Source organism: Elephantulus edwardii, unplaced genomic scaffold (assembly GCF_000299155.1).
Source record: "Elephantulus edwardii isolate Elephantulus edwardi_28Jun2011 unplaced genomic scaffold, EleEdw1.0 scaffold00220, whole genome shotgun sequence".
Classification (NCBI taxonomy): domain Eukaryota; kingdom Metazoa; phylum Chordata; class Mammalia; order Macroscelidea; family Macroscelididae; genus Elephantulus; species Elephantulus edwardii.
Window position 1 is genome coordinate 4,662,493 of NW_006399970.1, and position 24,861 is coordinate 4,687,353.

Below are 24,861 nucleotides of genomic sequence, written 5' to 3' on the forward strand. Positions count from 1 at the left end.
AAGTGTGAGCAGAGCTTCGAGACTGAGAGTTGAAGAAAGACCTGGTGATATACTTCTGAGAATCAGTAAAAACTCTAAGGATCACTAGTATATTGCCTGCTATTGTTGTTGTTATTGTTGTTGTATGTGCTGTGGAGGTAGCTCTGGCTCACAGCAACCCTATATACACAACAGCTCTGAACCCTGCTCTGTCTAGAGCCAATTTCATTGTCCCTGACACCCTACCACCATCACGCCAGTTACTGAGTCAATCCATCTCATCAAAAGTCTTCCTTTCTTGCACTGTCCCTCCATCCTCCCAAGCATGATATGCCTCTCCAAAGACTGGTCCCTCATTACAGCATGCACAAAGTTATTTAGATGGAACTTCAGAATCCTTACCTCCAAGGAGCAGCCTGGTTTCATCCTCTTCAGGATGAACCTGTTTGTTCTCATAGGAATCTTTGGTATATTCAACACTCTTCTCCAGCACCACAACTCAAAGGCATCGATTCTTCTTGTGTCATCCTTAGTCATTGTCCAGCTCTCTGATGCATAGCAAGTAATTTCAAAGACCATGGTCTGAATCAGGTGCACCTTAGTCTCTAGACTGGCAAAATTGTCTGCTTTTGTGCAGGAAAATAAGCACAGTAAGGTGAACTCCTACACAACAGTGAGTGGGAAGATGGCTCAGGATGGGGCTGTGTTCCATGTGTTGTACACAAAGTCATGATGACTCAGAGCCAGCTCAATGGCATCTAACCACAAGGTTGAAGGGCCCTCCAAATACCCAGTGGCTACAATGGGGCTCATGAATTCCAACAGTCATTAAAATGCTGCAGGATGAGGCAGCATTTTATCCTGTTTTGTGCGGGGTTGCCAAGATTCAAAGCTAGCTCGAGGGCAGCTAACAACAACTCTCTTTAAACGCTTTGTACTTTATAAGCATAATCTCAGGCCACCCTCCCAGCAACTCTCTGCCTTAAACACTGTTATTACTGTGTGTCTTTTACAGAGGAGGAAATGGAAGTTCAGAGAGGTTAAGCAACATGCCTGGTGTCACACAGCTGGAGTTCAGCTCCAGCCTGTGTGACTCCAGCACCTGGATACCAAACCCGACTTCCTTCTCTCTGCTCTTCATCAGCTCTGACTCATGCCCGGAACACCCTTGAACAGGGTTGGAATTCAAGTTTAGGCCTCATCAGAATTACAAAGTTATACATCATGTGCCATCAGAGTTGCTGGTCACTGATCTAAACTGTAGGAATTCAATCTGCACGCTCTGAAGAGTTTAAATCAAAACTATTGCTGGCAAGTTGATACCTATTTGTAACAACTCTAAAGAATAAGGTATAACTATAGGGCAATCTCTTCCCATGCAACTAACTGCCTTGGAAAACCGCTAGAGTCAGATGTGGGTTGGTTCCAACTCAATGGCACACAACAACCACAGCCACAATAACATGCCCATAAGATCTCCAAAGCTATAAATTTTTACAAGACCAAAGTGACTAATCTAGCTTTCTCCTTGGAGAGGCTGGTGGATTCAAATTACCCACCTTTACATTAGCATTGCAACACCTAACCCAGTGTGCCACCAAAAACTCTATTATATTTCAATTCATGTAGTGCTTCCTCCGATAACTACTTCTCTGTGAAACTTCCTTCAAATATCATTCATTAGAGTTGATCTCACCTTTTAAACTTGTCTCTAGTCCTCTGTCAACAAAACAAGTTTGTTATAATTGCTTGGCTTCCATTTAACTATTCTTTTGAGCTATTTCTATGAAGAGTAGGCCTTAAGTTGGCAAAACTGATTTTAAAATTCTTAAACATGGTCTTGAGGGCAGTTGTAGGTACTCCTGTGGCATTCTAGAGCTTAGGTATGCAAAGGAAGTCCTGCGTGTGGTATGGTCTATAATCTCAGATTTTAGAGCTTAGAGGAGGTGGTGTGGGTGTAGGCCCTTAGGTAAGATAAGGCCTCACTAACTCCCTTCTAGAATGGGATGTCTGGAACTCGTGAACGGAAGTGGAATGTGCAGAGACACACAGCAAGTGTCAGATCCTCGTTTAGTTGCCTAGGGGAGAAGGCCAAGCAACTTAACACCTTTTCTCACAGAGCAGGGATCTGTTCATGGTTTACAAAGAGCATGATCTCTATGTAGGCTCTTTGTTGTTAGAATGACACAGCCTGTACTTGTATGATGTTGTTACTGTCTGCTGTCACTATCAAGTCAGCCCCCAACTCAATGAAGCCTCTGGTGTTAGAACAGAACTGAGCTCTATGCAGTCCCATTATGTGTCTGCTATTGTTAGATGCCTTTGAACATGCATGACAAGCCTATTGACAGCAGAAAAAAGAAACCCTGGCTGATCCGGTGCCATCATCACAGCTTCTGCAGTGCTTTAACCCTTTGTTGCAGCCAGCTGTGGCAATGCGTCTCACTGAGGGCCTTATTTTTTGCTGAACTTCTCCTTTACCAAGCATTCCACCCCCTTCCTAGTTTAGGAGCTACCTGTTCTAATCCATTGAGAGTAATGCTATTAACCCAAAGGTAGTGCCTTTCTGGTGGTTTGAATCCACCAACAATGGGCAGTCTCCTCTTGTGCTATTTGTTGTTGTTGTGAGGTGTCATCGAATTGAGTACGACTCCTAGTGACCCTATGAATAACAAAACTGAACCCTGTGCTATCTTGTGCCATCCTAACCATCTCTGACACATTTGAGCCCATCGCTGCTGTCACCATGTCAATCCCCCTGATTGAGGGTCTTCCTCTTTCACCATCCCTCCACATTTCCAAGCACGATGTCTCTTTCCAAGGAATCGCTTCTCCTAGCAACATGCCCAATGTATATAAGACAAAGCTTTATCATCCTTACACTCTGGCTGCTCCTTCTCTAAGACATGTTTTTGTTGTTTTGGTGGCCCTTGGGATGTTCAGTACTCTTCTCCAATACCATGGTACAAAAGTATCAGTTCTGTAATCCTTATTGTTACCTCTCAGATGCATAGCAAGTGACTAAAAATACCATGGTCTGAATCAGATGCACCTTAGTCCTCAAACTGACATCATTGCTCTTTGATAATCTGGAGAGATCCCTGACTGCAGACTTTCCCAGTGCAATATGTCTCCTGATCTCCCGACCACCGGTACCAAGTGTATTGATTGGGAATCCAAGTAAGATGAAGTTTTTGGCAGTTTCAATCATTTCTTTGTCCATCCTCATGTTACCTATTGGTATACGGGTGAGAGGCTTTGTTTTCGTGATGTTAAGATGCAATTCATATTGAAGGCTGCAGTTGACACCCATGCAATTTACAGCCTCTGAAAACCCACTGAAGGATCAACTATGAGTTGATTCCGACTCAGCAGGAATAGAATTTTCTATATAGGGGCAATTTATTTGTCATTTTAAAAAAATGTCAAGAAAGCTGTCATAGCCTACATATGTTAGTGTAGTTGTGACAGTGGTAAGAGGCATGCCTTAAATATATGTATGCAGTTTTCAGGAGATGTGGAGTACATTTATATTTAAAGAACTCCTGCTTCATAACATCTGAAGCTCAGCTCTCCAGGAACCGTTCCAAAGATGGTAATTTCTTACTGTGTCTTGAAAAGTGAAGCTGTGGGGCAGCTTTTGGTTTTTTGCTCATGCACACCGTGGGGTCTGAATGTGCCATGCTCATGCCTTCTTGCAGCTCAGTTTAGCTCTCAGCCCATCTGCTCCCGACCAGTGATGTAAATGTACCAGCTGCTTCCCAAGAACCAGTCCGCATCCTGCGGAAGGAGACAGGTCCCTTCCCCAGCATCAGCCTGCTTGCTCTTGTCCCCAGCCTCCTGCCAACCATGCTGGGTCCCTCCATGCTACCATCTCCCCATCTGAAAAGCAGAGGGGGTAATCCTCTTACAGGTCCATGATTCGGGGGCGTGGCTTCACCTCAGGGCTGTCAGATTCTACATCATCTGCTGATTGTAGGGACATGACAAGGCTTGTTTAAAGGAGTTGGCCCCGCTGGAGACCCTGCAGCTGACCGAGAAAAGGTGGCCTGGAGGAGAGCAGCAGCCAGCACAGAAAATGAAGGCGCTTTTGTTACTGGTCTTACCTTGGCTCAGTCCTGCTAACTACATTGACAATGTGGGCAACCTGCACTTCCTATACTCAGAACTGTGAGTCTGCTCTTACCGTGCCTGCCCGTGTGTGTGCGCGAGTCTGGATGCTGGGGGTGGGCCTGAGTCAGTTCCCAGCTGGTGTGTCTGTTTGGAAGGATAAATTCCATGTACACAAGATGCATTTGAATGAAATGCCCTGCGAGCAGTGAAAGCTGCATGCTTAGCTCCCTGTGATGAACAGCAAATGTCATCAGAGCGGTTCTTCTGTCCTGCTTCTGCCAATATTGCCGAATTTTTTGTACTCAGCCGTTTCTCAATCGATGTCTCTTCTCTTCCATAAATAGAACCAAAGAGCAGTTAAGAACCGAGCTTGCTTGCTCAGGTCTGCAGCTCCTAGCAGGCATGCAAATTGCAAGCAGGCAGCATCCCTTGACTGAGATAAACAGCCCCGGAACATCACTCATATCAGTGCAAGGGAGAGAGATCCCTATGTATACAAATAGATCTTCGTTTCATCTTGTTCTTATGTTTCACTGATTTTTTTTTAACATACAGAAAAGTAGAAAGTACTCTATTATTTAAATTTCAAATGAGCATGTTACCACACTTGCTTCGTGATTTTTCTTTTTCTTTTCTTTTCTTTTTTTTTTTTACCAGTATTGATTTGAATTAAATCAGAGGCACCAGGGCAAGTCACTCCAAAATGCTTCACTAAAAATTTATGAAATATGACGACTTTTTCCTACATGACCTGTGTGCATTTATAAGAGGAAATGACTCATATCTCCACCCTCTGCCATGATGTTTTTCTGGCTCTTTTTTTTTTTCTTTCTCTTCAGTAAGCTTTGAAAGAGGGTTGAAGGACCTCATCAACAATCTCCACCAATCATAGAAAAAGTGTGTATGCCTCTGTATTTGGGGCATTTGCCAAAAAAATGTCATTTTCCTTACTAATCAGAGGTGTTACAGCAAAGATTGGCTTTATGTAAATTAGAGTCCGTGGGCAAACCAAAGCAAGGAGGCTAAATTGAGTTTGTAGAGTTGGGGTTACAAAAGTTGGACTGGTCATATTTAAAAGTGACTTCATCTCACATTCTCTGGGCATGTGATCAGGAGGGTTTAGACCCTAAAGAAGGCTCTTATGCTTAGAAAAATAAAGGGCTGAAAAAACGAGAGGTAGACCCTCAAAAGGCAAGGCATTGCTTCAGTGACTGTAACAATGGGCTTGATTGAACACAGCAGATCCTGCAAGATTGGGCAGGATTTCCATCTGTTGTCTGTGAGTTGGAATCTACTTGACAGCATCTAACAATAACAACAACAGGTAGTGATGCCACAATAGATATGGGTTAACAATATTTGCAGTGTTTTGTAAATAGCTAGATAACCAATTGTATAGTTAGCCAAAGCTCTGATGGCCTAGTGGGTAAGGAATTGTGCTGACAACCCAAAGGCAGATGGCTTGAATCCACCTGCTGCTTCAAGGGATAAAAATGAGCAATCATCTCCATGTGATTTATCACCTCTGAAAGCTGCTGGGAGGTCAGTGATGAGTAGGTGCTGATTCGATGGCAAAGAGAATGATTAAGATCACTTGTTTGTGCCTTGCCTAAGCAGTTGTTTTGTTAGATGACACCAGGCACATGGGAACAAAACGCTGCTCAGTCCTACACCATCTCCCATGATTGGTTGTGGATTGAGCTGTCGTAAGCGTACACTGGCTGATTTTTCAGGAGTAGGTCGCCAGGCCTTTCTTCTTGGTCTAACTTCTTCTGGAAGTTGTACTGAAACCATTTCAACATCACGGTGACACAAAAACTGCCACTGAAAAATAAAGTTGACAACTGCCCATGTGATGCATTGACCAGGAAAAGATGCTTAATAAGTGCTTACTAAAGAGAGAATAGAAAAAATGAACAAGCTCTTTGCAATTAGATAGTTTGATTCTTTTGCAATTCAGAATTATCTAGCCCTAGTTTATTGTGAGCTATTCTTTTCCTGTGTTTTTGTTTTTGTGGGTTTTTGGGGGTGTTTGTGTGTGTGTGTGTGTGTGTGTGTGTGTGTGTGTGTGTTTAATTCAGGGATTTTTTCCCCCTCCTTAGAATTTTCCCCTCATGGGAGAAGGACTAATGGAGCAGTTGTGAAGGAGATAACTTTAAATATAGGGGGGAAATCCAGTGATAAGGGCAGGAAGCTTTTAAAAAATTTTTCCCCCTCTCATCTTCCTAAATTTTCATGTCTGCTAACCCATGTGTAAAAGTATTGTGAGAAGCAGTGACCTCAGTCTATTGTAGGTAAGAAAAGTCAAAGATAAAGTGTCTAGCTCAAAACTGAACAGTAAGTCTCTCTGGGGCAATGGCTTGGTAGAAAAATACAGTCTAGAAACATTTTTGTTGGCAGGGCTGGCTGAGACTATGAAAAGGCTTCTTCTCTTTTCTTGATGGGCACTGAAGTTGGCGCATCTGAAATCCAGTGCCAATGCATTCCTCTCCCATCTGCTACCCTTGTTAGTGGCTATTTTTGTTTCCTAGGGCTGCTGCAAGAAATACCACAAATGTGATGACTTAAATAACAGAAATTTATGCACAAACAGTTTCCGAGGCCAGAAGGCTAAAATCAAGGCACTGTCAGGGCCACTATGCCTGTGAAGGCTGTAGGGAACAATCTTTTCTTGTCCCTCAGCCTCTGATATCTTCAGATGTCCACTGGCTTGGGGCTGTACCACTCCTGTCTCTGCCTCTGTTGTCTCATAGCTCTCCTATATTCTCTGTTCTTCTATCTATATCTTTTTTTCCTTTGCATTTTAGGCCCATCTCAACAGTCTAGGATGGTTTCAGCTCCAGACCTTTAGTTGTATGGATCCAGTAGAACTGTGCTTTATAATGTTTTCAACAGCTAGGTCATTTTTTGCGATAGATGTCCAGGTCTCTCTTCCAAAACACTTGTGTGTGAAGTTTTTCCACTCCACAAGGACTGTGACTCTTGTTATATTGCTTAAAATGTTTAGTTTTACAGAATCCCCAGGGAAAATATTAATACTCTGTGATGTGGTAAGAGTTGTTGTTGTTGTTGATGATGATGATGATTGCGTCCAGTTGAATACGACTCATAGTGACCCTATGAGAAAAAAAGCCTGAAGCCTTTCTATAACTATCATTATTTATCAAAGTTCATAGAGTTTCCAGAGGCATGTTGTTTAGGAAGTGGATGCCACTCCTGCTTCCAAACATGTTAAAGTGGAAGCTCCACCAAACACTGTCCTCCATGGGTAATCTTTATGGCATTTGACTCCCCATTGGCACAAGGTTCAGCATCACAGCAACCCCAGGTTACCTCAGTACAGCATATTGACAGAAGAGGGCTGTACCACTAAGAATAATGTTCCTCCAAAATATAGTAACAACCGACTTTTAAATACAAAGGACCTCCCCAAGTTCTTGTTAACAAGAGGTTTAAATGAAAAAAAAAAAAAGAACAACCAATATAGTTTTTGTTATGTGCCGTTGAGTTGCCTGCGACTCATAGCAACCTATATACAGCAGCTCTGAACTGTTCCCTGTCCTGAGCTAATCTCACTAATTCTGACACCCCAACCCCAATGCCCCAGATACTGTATCAATCCATCTCATCCAGGGTCTTCTTCTCCTGCGCTGTCTGTCCTCCCTTCTAAGAATAATGTCCTTCTCCAAAGACCGGTGTCTCCTGACCATGTGCCCAAAATATGTGAGACAGAGCTTCAAAATCTTAGCCTCCAGGGAGACATGGTTTCACCTTCTCCGAGACAGACTGATTTGTTTTCTTGGCAGTCCATGGTATATTCAAGACTCTTCTCCAGCACCACAACTTGAAGGCACATATTCTTTTTCTGACATCCTTCGTCATTGTCCAGCTCTCTTCCAGCTTTCAAATTTCTAGTTCTTGTCACCCATGGATTGCTAAGGATTGTCCAAAAATGGCTCGAATGATCTATTGATAGAGAACTACCAGAAGTCCAAGCTGGGTTTAGAAGAGGCTGTGGCACCAGGGATATCATTGCTGATGTCAGATGGATCCTTGCTGAAAGCAGAGAATACCAGAAGAATGTCTATTTGGGCTTTATTGACTACGTGCAAAGTCTTTTTTGACTATGTGGATCGTAACAAATTGTGTCTAACATTGAGAAGAGTGGGAATCTCAGAACATGTAATTATGCTCATACAAAGCCTATACCTCGACCAAGAAGCTGCTGTCTGAACAGAGCATGGGGGAAACTGCATGCTTTAAAATCAAGAAAGGTGTGCACCAGGGGTGTATCCTCATGCCATACCTATTCAAACTGTATGCTGAGCAAATAATTCAAGAAGCTGGTCTGTGGCATTAAGAGCAGAGGAAGACTGAGGTACAGTCTGTGGTAGGTAGCTGACACAACTTTGTTTGTTGAAAGTGAGGAGGACTTGAAACACTTGCTGCTGAAGAAGATCAAGGATCACAGCCTTCAATATGAGTTACAGCTAAAGATAATGAATACAGGAGTCTTCACTGGGCTGAAAGTCAACAACATCATGATAGATGGAGAAAATACTGAAATTGTCAACAACTTCATTTTGTTTAGATACATAATCGACACCTTTAGAAATGAAGAAATTAACCCAGGTGGATAAAAGAAATGGGAAAGGTCCAGTGTGAAAAACAATGTGTATGGACTTTGTAAATACCCAAGTATAAAATAAAAATTTTATTTAAAAAAAAAAACAAGAAAAAAATAAAAAAAAAAAAACAAAATCTATTACATTTGGAAAGTCTGTTGTCACGGACCTCTTTAAAGTACTAAGGAGCAATGATGTCAGTTTGAAGACTAAGGTGCACCTGATTCAAGCTATGATCTTTTTCATTACTTGCTCTGTGTCTGAGAGCTGGACAATGAATTAGGATGACAGAAGAAAAACTGATGCCTTTAAGCTGTGATGTTTGAAAAGAGTATCCACTGCATATCCCATGAACTGCCAAAATAAGCAGATATATCTTGAAGAAGATGCAATCAGAGTGTTCCTTAGAAGCAAGGATAGTGAAGTTTCATCTCATATACTTTGGGCATGTTGCTAGAAAGGAGTATTCCTTAGAATGGGACATCATGTTGGGAAAGAAGGAAAGTCAGCAAAAGAGAGTAAGGCCTTCAACCAGATGGATTGACCCAGTGCAGTACTGGGCTCAAGTATGCCAGAGATAATGAAGATACTAGTGCAGGATAGGACAGGGTTCAGGTCTGTTGCCCACAGAGTCACCAGTCATACTCATTGGCAGATAACAACAGCAACAACATCACCCTTAGGCATATTGTCAGGAGGGGCTAGTCCTTGGAAAAAAAGATATCATGCTGGGAAAGGTGGAGGGTCAGTAAAAGAGGGGAAGACCTCCAAGATGAATTGACACAGTGCCTGCTGCAATGGACTTAAGCATGTCAGAGGTCACGGGGGTGGTGCAAGATAGGGCCAGGTTTAGATCTGTTGTTTATAGAGTCTTCTTGAGTCATGGTGGACTTGATGGCAACGTCACCCTTGGAGATAGTTTTTCTTTTTAAAGCCTCATGTCCTGGTGGGTGCCGGGACTAACTCATACAGTGTAAAGTTTGACAGTGCTCTGTATCCTTTGGGGCCCTGCCTTTCAATGTAAATGACTGTCCTTGATTTTAGCAATGAAGTGATCAAACAGAAAACAAGGCATGGCCCCTGGAGGGTGACCAGTCCTTGAAACTGGCACTGTGAATGAATCTTCTCTAGAAGTCAGGAAACACTCACTCTCTTTCTAGTTTGCACCCCAATAAATAGTTCTGGTTTGTAAGTAGAATCACTGTGAACAGCGTTTATGCCAGAAACTGGAGAGAAAAATTATACTTTATTCCCCGACTCCCGTAGAGATGGTAGTTCTAAGCGGGGAAGGCTTATTCCCACTGGAGTTTTGCAGTCAGGAAATTAAAATGAGTGATTCTGATTTCACAATTTAAATCATTGAAGATTGTGGAGGGATAAAGTCTACTGGAGAAACTGCCAAAAGCAGCCAGAGCTCGGAATCCGCCCTGTGTGTGTCCTTCCCGGGGAGTGCAGTCAGTCCCAGAAGTCAGAGGTTTGCAATACTTTCTCCAACCCACCTGCAAAAACTCGCCTCTGACAAATGACACAGTCTTCGCACAGCGAGAATTTTCGCCTTTGCACTCAGTAGCCAAGAAGAGCCTTAACCAGGGCCAATTAGGTATTCTGGAACATTTACAGAAAGGTTAGATTTTCATTCATTCATTGTTGCACACTTCCCTCCCTTCCCCAGTATTCTAGATTTACAGGTAACAATTTATCCCTCCTTAAACCTTGATCCTGGCTCATCAGTCCCCCCCGTCTCTTGCTCAAGGGCAACCCTTGGCCTTTCCTGAAGACCAGTGTAAGGGAGGCAAAGCCTCACCATTGATGAACATTTTGACTGTGTTTCTTCTAAGGCGGCTTTTGTTCCCTTAGCAGTCCTAGTCAGGATCCTTTGCCAACCACACAATTTGAATGCATCATTCTTTCCTGTCTCCCCTTCCTTATTATATGCCTTTCATATGCATATGGGACAATTGAAAAGACTATGACTTGAGTCAAGTGCCTCATAACCATCCAAGAGACAGTTTTACGTTTTAACACTATTAGAAGGTCTTTGGCAGCTCCATACCTCTTTTGTTTGATTCCTCTACTACTGTTTCCAGGGATGGCGATTGTCCATGCCAGGAGAATGGAATAATTGACAGCTTCAACTTCTTCATTTGTCATGATGAAGTCTAGTAGTCCCAATGTGAGGAGATTTTTTTTTGTTTTTCACAAGTTTACAATGTATTCAACTACTAGGCCAATCCCTAGAAAAGGACATTGTGTTTGTATAAGTAGTTGTTGTTGCTATGTCCCATCAATTTGCCTGCAACTCATAATGACCCTATAGACAACAGTCCTAAACCCTGTGCCAATCTTATTGTCTCTGACACACTTACCCCCATTACATCAGTCATGAATCAATCCACCCCATTGAGGGTCTTCTTCTCCTGTGCTGTCCCTCCACCATCCCTCTCCTTCCTCTCCTCCATGTCCCTCTCCAAGGAATGATCCCACCTTGCAACATGTCCAAAGTATGTCAGACGAAGCTTCAGAATCCTTGCCTCCAAGGAGCAGCACTCTCTAAGACAAACTTGTTTGTTCTCCTAGCAGTCCATATATTCAATACTTTTCTCCAGCACCACAACCCAAAGGCATCAATTCTCCTTCTATCATCCTTAGTCATTGTCCAGCTTTCTGATGCATAGCAAGTAATTGCAAAGACCATTTCCTGTATCAGGCGCACCTTAGTCTCCAGACTGACATCATTGCTCTTCAGTACTTTGGAGAGGTCTCTGACAGATGACTTTCCCAATGCAATTCGTCTTTTAATTATCTGGCTGCTGGTACCAAGAGTGTTGATTATGGAGCCAAGCAAACTGAAGCTGTCAACAATCTCTATCTCTTCACCATCCATCATGATGCTACCAATCGGCCCAGTGGTAAGAATCTTTTAAGTAGAGGATCTCTAAAAAGGAAAGAAACTCTCTATGATTTGGATGAGAAAATGGTCAAACAATAGACTCAAACATACTAATAACCAGGAAGATGGCACAGGACTAGGTAATGTTTGGTCCTGCTATACACGTGACAACTAAGAGCAGTAACAGGTCTCGGTTGAAGTTTAGCAGTTCCTTTACATCTCTCAATGACTTGAGCCAAGTATTGGGCCATGGGCTGCATAACCTGGGAAGCATGTCTCTAGAAGCTTTGTGCTAAGTGGGAGCTCTGGTGGCCTGGCCCACAGCGAGTTGTTCTGTTAACCCAAAAGCAGTGCCTGTCTGGTGATTGAAATCCATCCATGTCTCTAAGGAAGGAAGATGGGCAACCTCCTCTCATGCAACTTACAGCCTCCAAAGACACACTGGAAGGTCAGCTATGAGTTCCAACTCAAAGGCAATTAGTTGGATTTAAAAAAACAATAACATTTTTATTTTATACTGGATTACTTATCAAGTATGCTTACATTGCTTTTCACACCGGATCTTTCCCATTTCCTTTACCCACTCCTCCCTCTACTCATCAAATTGTGTGACCCTATGATTCCCTCCCTGCCCCCTCACCCATCAGTACACCTCTGCTCAGACCCTCTGGAATGCAGCTTGGCACTTCCTCAGAAAGCTGAGCATAGAAATTCCATATAACCCAGATATCCCACTGCTTGGAATACACCCTGAGAAAATGAGAACTGAAGCACAGAGAGTTGTATATCAATGTTCATAAGAACTGAGGCACAAACGGATACTTGTACACCAATGTTCATGAGAACTGAGGCACAAATGGAGATATGTACACCAGTGTTCATTATGAATTGTACTGAATGGAGGTTCCTACAAAGACATCTAGCTAGCAGCCAATTGAGGTACCGTTGAGTTGACTCTGAGAAGGTGACCCCACATGTGTCAGGGTGAGGTTGTTCAACATAGTCCTCTCGGTGACTGATATTTGGGAAGTGTGTCACGAGGCCCTCTTTCTCTGGTGCCTCTGGGTGGTATCAAATCTCCAGCATTTTGGTTAACAGCAAGTGTGTTCCCCATTTGCACCACCCAGGACTCCAAGCCTGTGTAGACTTTTGGGTTCTTTTTTTATTATTATTGTTTTACTTAAGGAGTCAAGGAGTAAAGCATGTGAGAGGACAGCAGTGGGATTGCTTCATCATCTTCTTCCTGTTCACTTCATTTTTATGTGCTAACAACGGCTTCCAACATTGTGGGAGTTTAAACCAACAGGGTGAACTTTATGAAATTGCCAGTAAGTATTTTCTAAATTGAGTCTAAAAGAATTTGAAGGGGGTTTTTTCCATCAAAACTGAAGGGGAAATGACTGATTGCTGGGTTTTTCCTTTTTTTTTTCTTGTTTTTAAAGAATTTCAACACAATTTTGGATTGAAATCAGGAAGGGAAGGTAGAGTAACAGAGGATATGGAGTGAGTGAATGAAAAAAGTATTCTGAGAAGGAATACATTCCAGTTCAGAGGAGCAATGCAGAGCTCTTTGGGGCTCAATGACTCTCGATGTCTTTTGAAGCATATCAGTTCCACTCGTGTTTAACTGGACATTTGTCCTCCAATTTTCAACTTGTATATTTTAAGGAAATTGTAGCCGTATGTTCCAGATTCATTTGCACTTAACTCACTGAAATGTTGCTTTGTAATGATTCTTTGATGTCCCAAGAACCTTTTGGTTCTGTTTTATTGGTGATTCTGTTTCCTCCTTGAGAATCAGAAAATTCCATTTGGCTAGCAGCAAAGCAGCTCCAGTCTCAAACTGTTTGTTCACTGTCAGGTCTAAAGTGTAAAATCTGGACTTTGAAGATGTCTTTCCTGTCCTTGGCAGGCTGTTGCTGCCTTGTTCTGAGTCACGTGACTGTGTGTCACCTGGAGAAGAAGGGAAATAGACATTTCCAAGACCTCAGAGAGCCTCCTGAGTGCTCCGTGTTCAGTCTGCTTAGTTTCTGCTGCTTCTTTTTGCTGTAATTGAAAATTTCAAATCACACGAAAGTAAAGAGAACAGTATGAGCCTCCTTTTATCCAGTATTCATCTTCCACAGTTATCAATTTATGGCAAATCTGGTTTCATTTCTATATCTATCCCCTTGAATTGTTTTGAGACAAATCACAGAATCACAAAACCATTTCATTTTCAAATACTTTGATATTTGTCTCTAAAGGATGAAAAATGGAACTTTGCCACCACGATCGCACCAAGGGCCATCATTCCTTAGTATCAAATATCAGTTCAGTCAAATGTTCCACGTGGACATGTAACTTTTCTTCTTAGTGTTTGTTTGAATCATTGAAAAGTAAGTTGAACATTGCAACTGGCTGCTTAATCTCTTCTTCCCTTTTCCTGTTCTCTTCTTTACATTCCACCAAAACAGAATTCTGGAAATAAACTTGGAAGAGTGTAGTTCTGGCCAAGCTCCAAATACTGGATGAGTAACTTAAAAAGAAAAAATTATCCACATTGAAGCAAATGTAAAGAAGGAAAACTGGATCTAAACACTAAAAAATCTTCATTAGTTTAATCATTTTAACCAAGATGATTATTACTTATAACCTTATTTTCTAGACATTTTATAGTGGAGAACTTAACTAGAATAGGGTAATAATTCTAGTTCATTAATGAAGTAATAATTCTATTTCCTTTATTCCTAAGGGAATAATCTCCCATTTTTTTATAGTAAATCTATGTTAATTTGAAAATTAGTTCAGATTCTCATGTGTTCATGTGTACACTTATAAATAAGACATATACTGCTAAACTCATATATCTGCTGTAAATTATATGCAAAAAAAATAACATTATTAAAGGAAAGGAAAAAATGGTACCTGAAGTTCTATTACAATCTACCCAGGAATGTACACAAAAGCCGTCCTTAAAGGATAAGAAGCAAAGTTAGTGGAGGGTTCTCTCTAATAGTCTTCCCACACTCCTCCTGGATTGTGTCGCCTTTGGAGATGACTGTTCGAGGAAGTCAACTGAGCACTCAATGGTGTTGAGACATATGCGCCTCAAACTAAATAGGGGAATCTTTTTGACTGGCAGCCTGTGGAGCTACACTTGGAAGGAATGCGAGAGGAAATGGCCTGCTTCTGCTGGCCAAATAAAACTCCTGGGCCAGAGAAGAGGCATCCTCTTCCCTGAGTCACTCTCTTCCTTTGGAACCATCGTCTTTTATTCAATGTGGTCCATGGGGGTCCTCCACTCTGCCAGCTTCCTGCCATCTTTCTCTGGGGCCCTTCCTCTCTTCACTTCATCTACCTTCTTAAACACCAAGAGAGGGACCGAGAAGCATCCAAGTTTGTAACCTTTGTTGTTGTTGTTGTTGTGCCTTCGAGTCGCTTGCAACTCTTAGCAACCCTATGTACAACAGCCCTAAACTCTGCTCTGTCCTGTGACAATCCCACTGTCTCTGACACACCCATCCCTATTACCCCAGTCACTGAATCAATCCACCTCATAGAGGGTCTTCCCCTCCTGCACTGTCCCTCCACCCTCCCCAGCATGATGTCCCTCCTTACAACATATCCAAAGTATGTAAGATGGAGCCTTTCTTCCAAGGAGCCACCCAGTTTAACCCTTTCCAGGGTGAATCTATTTGTTTTCCTAGCAGTCCATGGTACTCTCAATACTCTTCTCCAGCACCACAGCTTTAGACATATAAAATTCAAGATGTCATTAAGGAAGAAAATAAAATTCTGAATACACAGTTCTATTTCTTTTTAGGATCTTGGAAGAGTCTAGGCATTCTGGAAAGCTTATAATGGAAGTACCAGTTTCACAGTAACCCTGCCTCCAGGGTGAGCACTGAAGCACCAACCTCACCTCTCTTTCTTTCTGATTTCTCCTCCCACTACCATCGCCCCACCCCCATTGTCTTATGTTTCGCTATAGAACCAGCTCTAGCAATTCTGGTACCTCTGTAAACCCACATCTCCTGGGTTTAATTCTCTCATCCTCAGCCAGAACTTCTTGATTCTCAGTGAGCCAAAGGTGTGTCTGTGACCCCTTTCCCACCTCTCCTTGCAGCTCAACCCACAAGAGTTAGAGTGGGAGAGTCTAGGGTCCCCATAACAACAAATAAGGCCACTTGCCATTCCGAGGACCACAATTATTCAGCCCACCACTAGTAGGTTAGATGGTGTAATAAACACAAGCTCTGGAGTCATGTTGATCCAGGTTTGTTTGTGTTCACTTGCTACCAAATTTATTAGCTTTCGTGAGCTTTTCTCAGCCCTAAAATAGGATAATACCAAATGCCTCACAGGTTGTTGTGAGTACTGAATAAGTTTGTATACAGCAGAATTTTGAAGCTTCATCTCACATACATTGGGCACGTAGTCAACAGAGACTGGTCCTTGGAGAAGAACATCATGCATCAGGCTTCAGAGCTGTTTATTGTACACAGGGTCACTATGAGTCGTGGATGACTCGATGACACATAATAACAACAACAGCTTTTAAACTGCATGGATTCAAGTCCCACTGAGTCACCTTCAACACAAAGAGATCCCAAATATGTCAGTAGAAGTGTCCTCTATACAGTTTTCAATGGCTGGTTTTTCAGAAAGATAAATGTTTCTTCTGAGGCACCTCTGGATGACGGTCTTGAACCAAATTTTCAGTAAGCATTAAACATTTGAACCACTTTGGAACTTCTGGTGCATATATATCCCAGTGCTTGATTAACATTGAGTCAGAACCGAAGCATAATTGATGCTCCATTGGGTTTCCAAGCCTATTAATCATATGAGAGGAGATTGCCTATCTTTCCCCAATGGATCCAGTGGCGAATTGGAATCACCAGAGAGGCTCTGCCTTTCTGTTAGTGGTGCAACTCCCTATACCCACCACCACTAGATACTTAAATGATGGATTTGGTCATTAATATTAGCAGATTGTTGTTATTGTTGTTATGTACTGTTGAGTCACCTATGACCCACAGCAACCCTATGTACAGCAGCTCTGAAGTCTGCCCTGTTTTGAGCCAGTTTCACACTGATGCCAACAGACCTACCCCCATTGCCCCAGTTACTGTGTCAATCCAGCTCATCCAAGGTTTTCCTCTACTGAGCTGTCCCTCCACCCTTCTGAGCATGTTGTCCTCCAAAGATCAGCTCCTCAGTAGCAGTAGCTATTAAGATTAATTCTAAGAATTCACCCATTCAAAGACATACTTTTCAATATCACTGAAAGGAGGCTGCATTTTAAAATCAGTCATTCCAAACAAGGATAATTAGCAGTGTTTGTCTTTCTCATGGATGTGTAAAATAGTAATATGTCTTACAACAGATGACATCTTCAACTTGATGAAATAGCTAAACTTGTTCCATGATGACAGTGGGTAGGCAGTGGCCAAGGAAAAAAAGAAAATGCTGACGTCACATGGTCTCCCTCTTCCCTCCTTCATTAAAGGAGCTCACTGGTTGGAGAAAACCTTCACCCATTGCCTGCAAGTTGGAACCAACTCATAGCTGACCCTCCAGTGGGTTTTACCAAGTTGTAAATCTCATGAGAGGAGCTTGTCCATCTTTCTCCTAAGTCTACCAGCAGTTCTGAATTACCATAGAAGCATCACCTGTGGGTTAACAGCCTAACTCTGTACGGTTTTGGACACCAGAGCGCCCTCCTGAGCTGAGAAGGGGGAATGAATGCCTCAAGTAAAGTCTGGGGGTGGGGGCAGGGGTCCTCGGACACGTGTCCAGTGCATAAGGTCCATACCTCCCACACGGCTGTGCGGCTGTGCTTCGGGAGCAGATCTTTCCTTACCACACCCGCCCTCCTCACATTCTGCCCTTTTCTTGTTACCCTGACATTCAGCTACTTCCTTCTTTCTTCCGCATCTCCTCTCTTCTTTGATTTTAAAAGGCTGGATTCAGCATCTAATCTGTCTGCTACCTAAAACCACGGATTGTCAGAGCTGAGGGAGAATTTCGAAGTGATGCAGTCCAACACCCTGTGCCCCATTTTCAAAGATTCAGCCCGGGCACTGTAATTTACCCAAATGACTCAGTCCTTCCTAGAGCAGGCTTTGAGACCTTGAATAAGTCAGATGATTTTTTTTCTCCTCCTGAAACAATATTAATGCACTCGTTATTTTAATGTGTCCTCCAGAAACAATCAAATGGAAGCTACTTATTAAAATTGTAAGCTAATAGCTTCAGGCAACATCACGGCACAGATGTGATGCAATCATGCATACAGCCATGCATGGCGTTGATTATGGTTGAGGGTCCTTGCCCTCTGATGGAACCAGGTACTCAGGCACACTCAGAGGCCGGTGTTACAGGGATTCCTTGCACGCTTTGCATAAATGGAACCTGAGGCCATTTGACAGTAACAAAATTTCTCCTTAGAACATGGCATTCCAAGGTTTTCATGAGGCCTAGTGACAAAGGATGGAGTCCAGAGGCAGGGCAGAACCAGAAAATGAAACAAGGGCAAGCTTTAGCCTCTGCAGTCTTCAAATATTACTTCATCATTTACCAGCTCTGCAGCTTTGGCTAGTCACTTGCTGTTGTTGGGTACTGTTGAGTTGGCTGCAGCTCATAGTGGCTCTGACTGAGACACTGTTCGGTCCTGCACCACACTCACATCTCTGCTGTGTTTAAGTCTATAGTTATAGTCACTGTCTTAATCTGTCTCCTGAAAGGTCTTTCTCTCCTTCACCAAGCCTCTTTTCTAAGCATAATGTCCTTATCCAAGGACTGTCCTCTCCTGCTAACAGATTCTTTAAAGTTTTAAAATGACAAAGCTTCACCATCCTTGCTCCCAAAAAGCACTCTGGCTACACTTCTTCCGAGACAGATTTGTTCATTCATTTGGTAGTCTATGGTATATCCACATTCTTTGCCAGCACCATAATTCAAAGGCATCAATTCTTCAGTCTTCTTTAGTCATTGTCCAATTTTCTCCTGAGAATAAAGCAATTGAAAATGCCATGGCTTGGATCAGGTGTGCCTTAGTCCTTAAAGTGGCATTGATTACTCTTAGGCTCAGCTAAGTGTCAGTTCTCCCACCTTAAAGCAGATCTCCACCTTACCAAGAAGGCTGTCTTTTTTGTTGTTCTTATTGATGACATGCCCAAAGTAAGAGAGTCCAAGTTTCACCATGCTCATTTCTAGGGAACACTCTGTTTTTCTTTTTTCTAAAATAGATTTGTTTGTTCTCTGACAGTCCACAGTGTATTCCTTTGCTTACACCACTCTTTAAATGTGTCAATCTTTGTCACTAACTTTTACATGCATGTGATATGATTAAAAAGATCATGGTTTGCTAAATGCTTCTTAGTCATCAGAGTGTTATCTTGTCTTTTTAAATCTTGAAAAGTCTTTTGCAATGCATTTGATCACTGTATTTTCTGTCTATCTATCTATCTATCTATCTATCTATCTATCTATCTATCTATCTATCTGTCATCTATCTATCTATCTATCTATCTATCATCTCTCCTGACTCCATGCATGTTGGTTGTTAGAACAAGCAGAATGAAATCATTCACAACTTCTATTGTTTTTTCTCCATTTGCAATGATGTTGTTTAGTGGTCCAGTCATTAGAATTTTCCTTTTCTTCACATTCAGGTGTTAGCCACACTAAAGGCTATATAGTCTTTTACCTTTCTCAGTAACTACTTCAAGTTACCAGTCTCTGTGAGTCAAGTATAGCAGTGATGGTGAGGATGATACAGGTAGGGCGGGGTGCAGATCTGTTGTTCATAAGGTCGCTTCAGGCAGAGTCTACTCAACAGCACCCACAGCAACGTGGGTCTAACGGTGCCATACAATGGACACAGGGCATGTAGTCTATCAATTATGATTATGGACTATAGACTCGATGGATACAGGGCCTGCAGTCTTACGATTATGATCATGGACTCTAGACTCGATGGACACAGGGCATGTAGTCTATCAATTATGATCATGGACTCTAGACTCGATGGATACAGGGCCTGCAGTCTTACGATTATGATCATGGACTCTAGACTTGAACAGACGGTGGCTCTGGCACTTGTTCGGTGTATGTTTTGGGACAATTTGCTTAACTTGTGGTAATCATGATAGCAGCTTTTTTGGAGTTAAACTATGAGGGCTAACAGAGACCATGGGAATGCTGCCCAGGACAGCGTTGGCACATGGATATTACTGATCATGAACTAATTTTACATTTCCATCTTTACTACTTGTTATGGGTTGAATTGTTATTGTTGTTGTTGTGTACTATAGAGTCACAACCGGCCCATAGCTGACACTGCTGCGAGTTTTCAGTGACAGTTAATCGCACAGGAGTGGCCTCGAACCATGTGCTTTCTGAACTGCGGGGCAGCTTCTTGCCACTAGGCCACCAGAATGAGCTTTTTTCTCTTTAGGGATAAAAAAATAAAAATAAAAAAGATACTAATGGATTCTAGGGCCATATGACAATAATAAAGCTTGGCAAATGGACATTATTGTTGATGATGTTGTTGTGTACCATCAAGTCAGAACTGACTCCTAGCTGGCCCTCCAGCGGGTTTTCAGAGGAAGTAAATCACACAGATGGAGGAGATTGCCCTTCTTTCTCTTCCAGAGCAGCTGGTGGATTCAAACTATATTCCTTCAGGTTGGCAGCACAACTCCTTACCAGAAAGCCACAGAGACAATGGTGCTGATGTCTCCTGCCTCAGAGACTTCCTTTGAGCAACTTCTTTTGGTCTCGTTGGGGCTGAGCAGGCCAATTCAGCTGGTCAGGGAATTATACTGCCTTTTCTATCACTAGGGAACTCTGGTGCCGTAGCCTTAAGGTGGATGCAATACTAATCCAAGGGCCAAATCTCTGGTGGTTTGAATCTATGAGTCCCATTCCTCAGGGCAAAGATGGGCAGTCTCTTCCTGTGCAATTTACAGCTTCTGAAAACCCGCTGGAGGGTCAACTATGAGTCAGTTCCTAAATCTGTATTGCAATGAGCAAATGAATAACATCAAAATAGAATTATTAAACTCCCAGAAGGTGTTTGTTCAGTGACAAAAACCCACAGACACTTAGAGTTCACTTCAGGGAATTAAAAAATGCAAATGGCAACTAGATAGGAAAGATGTCTGGGGTCAAAAGCAGTTCACAGGAGAGTGGAGAAAACCAGGAAAAACAAGTGTTCCCTATATTTCAGGCAATGTCTCTGTACTTAGAAAAGTAGCAGACAATTTCCATTATTCTGTGGGAAATGTGGTCAAGTTGATGTTTTCAATTCCCCCTTCATTGCTTAGTGCCACTTAAAGAAAACAGCAGGGTGATGAATTGATTTTTCACTTTCCTATTAGTTTCTTCAACCATATGCTCCCCTAGCTCCTCGTACGTTCTCAGTGCAGCTGATAGAGCTGGTTGGAGGCGTGGTGACCTGCTTCAAATTTCATCTAGTTCCCCTGATGATTTGGTTCTCCTTCACATTTCTTGTTTGTTTAACATTTATTTAACATTTAAGGAGGGCAAGGAATGTCTATTAATAAAAATAGTGCAATCTAGAAAGCTGGAGGTACTTTATCTGGTGGAAGTATACGGAAACAGTGCAAATGTCCAACCGCAAACAAATGGATTGTGGAAGTAAATTAACATTCTTGAAAATATCCAGCAGAGGCATTTATCATTTCTTGGAAGTTCTTATCCTCTATTATGGATCAGTTTGGTTTGGTTTTTAATTGTGATGTGAATAAAAATTTAAAACCATATTGGGGTTTTTTCCCAATTAATCATTCACACACAATCTGCTCCAAGACACCAATTACAATACACACAATGTCTGACTGTTCATTCATTCCACATTGCCCTTCCCTTCACCCATCCCAATAAGTGTTCATGTCAATCTATTTGTTTCTACTCTCCTCCTGTTCTCCCTGGACACCATAATAGACTGATTTTCTCTGTTTGTAAACCTTGGTCTAGCCTTTTTGTAGCAGTGATATTACACAGTTTTTGCTCTTTTGTGACTACTTATTTCACTCAGCATTATGCCCTCTGCACTCACCCATTTTGTCGTGTTTCATGAGTCTGTTTTTGCTTTTTCGGTGTTGTATAGCACTCCACTGTATGTTTTGTATGATTTTTCAAACTAGGGAACCTATTGGTAGATGAATTAAAAGTTTAATAGGTAAGAAGAAAATGTTCAATACTGTAAGAATTTTAACTGAAGTATCTATTGAAAAACTATATGCAGAACAGATTATCTGGGAGACTGGGCTCTATGATGAGAAATGTGGCATCAGGATTGGAGGAAGACTTATCATCAACAACCTACATTATGCAGATGATACAGCCTTGCTTGCTGAAACTGAGAAGAAACCAAAGCACTTTCTGCCGAAGGTCAAGGACTGGAGTTTTCAATATGAATTGAAGCTCAACTCAAGAAGACAAAGATTCTCCCCACTGGGCCAACTGGCAGCACCATGATGGATGGAGAAGAGATTGAGGTTGTTAATAGTTACAGCTTGCTCAGCTCCACAGTCAACATTCTTGGCACCAGCAGTCAGGAAATCAAAAGACAAATTGCATTAGGTAAATGTGCTGTCAGGAACCTCTCCAGAGTCCAGAAGAGCAACAGTGTCAGTCTAGAGACTAAGGTGCACCTGATCCAGTTTGTAGTCTTCATAATTACTTGCTATGCATCAGAGAGCTGGACAGTGACTAAGGATGACAGAAGAAGAATTGTTTCCTTTGTGTTGTGGTGCTGGAGAAGAATCTTGAACATACCATGGACCAAGAAAACAAATAGATCTGTCTTGGAGAGGATGAAACCAAGTTTCTCCTAGGAGGGTAGGATTTTGAAGCTCCATCTCACATACTTTGGGCATGTGGCCAGGAGGGACTGTCCCTTGGAGAAGGATATCATGCTTGGAAAGGTAGAGGGACAGTGAAGAAGAGGAAGACCCTGGACGATGTGGATTGATACAGTGACTTAGGGCAATGGGGGTGGGTGTGTGGGAGTCAATGAGACTGGCTCAGGACAGAGCAGGCTTTAGAGAGGTGCAGATGACTCAACAGCCCATAACAACAACATCTATCTGGAAGCTCTTTATGACTGAATAGAACTGTCCTTTACAGTTTCTGTGCTGTAATCTTTTTAGGAGGGAGCTCCAGTGGCCTAGTGGGTAAGGAGTTGCTGCATTGCCAACCCAAAGGCAGGTGGTTCAAACTCACCAGCTGCTCCTCAGGGGAAAGATGGGCATTGTGCTTCTGTGTGATTTACAGCCTTGGAAAATGCACTGGAAAGTGAGCTATGACTGGGTCCTGACTCTACAGCACACGACAACCAGGGCATGTAAGGAGCTCCGAGGGCAGAGTCAATGCAGAATTGTACTGCTCACTTAAGTCACACTTTACTGGTGCTTCCAATCCACTCTTGAGGCCAAAGACTGGTAATGCAATTTACAACCTCAGAAACCCAGTGGAGGGTCAGCTATGAGTCAAAACCAACTTGACGGCAGTGAGTGAGTGAGTTATCACAGGCCAGGGTCAGAACATACTGCTGTCGACTGATATTTCAGTGAGTGAACAGTAAGCAAGGAGATATATAGCAGACAGTGTGGAAATAAGAGGTATGAACTATGTAGACAGAGCATTGAGATGTAATTTTCCATAAAAAGACCTCTGAGAAATTAGCATTTGAGCCGAAACCAGAAAGAAGCTAAGAAGTGAGTCTTGAGGGTATTCTGATAAATTGTCTACTGGGGATATAGTGTATTTGTCCTGTTTGTAAACGCCACATGTGACACTTTGTAGAGTATATGACTTACTATGTATATGACTTATTGTGTGGCCTTGACCCCCCTCTGTATCTTCATTTCCTCATCGAAAAGTAGATATGACTCTTATAGCACAGGATTCCTATGAGTAAAGAATGTTTTCTATATACAAGGAGTTGGCAGTGGGGCATAATCAGTGAATGTTCCTGCTATTTCTGCTTTATGTCTGGATTCATCATAAAGGAGGTGGAGGAGAATCATTCAGTGGGAGAACGTTCACCCTTCCACATGCAAGACCAAGATGTGTTTCGCAGCAGTTGCACCTCCTCTGCAGCCACCACCTGTTGGTCAGTGGAGGCTGGAGTGTTGTTCTGATGCTGAATAGATTTTAATGAAACTTTCAGTCTAAGAGAGCCTAGGAAGAAAGACCTGGCAATCTACTTTCCCAAAATCACCCAATGAATCCCCTATAGATTTTAATGGTCCAATTCTATTGACTTTAGGATTGACATGAGGCAGGAGCTAATTTAGAGACTCTAAAACACATACTTATCTGAACGTCATCAGTAAATTCCTGACCTTCACCCTCCAGAGCCATCCGTTTGTGTGTCCATTCAGATTACTATGATGGCAGGTTGTTACAACACCCTCTTCAACACCTCCTCACAACTGGGTTCAATGTCACTGTTGTTTGGCATGGTTGTGCCTGCTGAACCCCTCTTTGAAACTAGCTAGATTTTACTATTTGTGAAAAGAAAATCTCTCTCCAAACACTGTACTTATTTATACCTTTTGTCACTTCATATTCCTAACTACAGTGACAACTCTTTTAATAATCTACAAAATAATCTCAGAAGCTTGTCTCTGGTCATTTAAATGCAAATTGACCTTTGCTTATTCATCCCTAGTTCGTTGAACATTCTCAACTTGACCTGTCTAATACTCTGGGGAGCTCTGGTGGTCTACTGGTAAGAATCTGTGCAGCAATCTCAAAGGTTCAAATCTGTCAGCTGCTTCGTGGGAGAAAGATGGGCAGTCTCCTGTGCAATTACAGCATCTGAAAACCCACCTGATGGTCCCCTAGGAGTCAGCTCAGACTGGATGGCACACAGCAGCAACAACAACAACAATATTTATTCCTAGGAGTCTGTCGGTATAGTGAGTTCTGTGCTGGGCAGCCCATTAACTGAAGGGACAAGGGCTAGAATGAACAGCCCCTTTGAGGAAGAAAGATGGGAAAGTCTACGCCCATGAAAATTTGCAGAATTAGAAACACAGTGTGTGTGTGTGTGGGGGGTCACCCTAAGTCAGAATCAGCCTAACAAGATGGGTTTTGGGGTTTGGGTTTAATTTTATTCCACAGTTTTGGGGGTTTTTTATACCATCATTTGCATTTAGTCCTTTTCCACTACCTTTCTCTCTCTTTTCCTTCTGCATCAGGATCACACATTGTTGGCCGTTTTCC

General features: G+C 42.3%; 1 protein-coding gene across 1 annotated transcript in view; it reads left to right on the forward strand.

Moving 5' to 3' along the window:
• Positions 1-4,057: 4,057 nt before the first annotated feature.
• The window catches only part of LNX1 (ligand of numb-protein X 1, E3 ubiquitin protein ligase), a 143,823-nt gene continuing 123,019 nt past the window's right edge, over positions 4,058-24,861 (forward strand). Inside the window, exon 1 of the mRNA XM_006898091.1 lies at positions 4,058-4,149. Within this exon, the coding sequence (XP_006898153.1) occupies positions 4,058-4,149 (92 nt within the window). The remainder of the gene's footprint in view (positions 4,150-24,861) is intronic.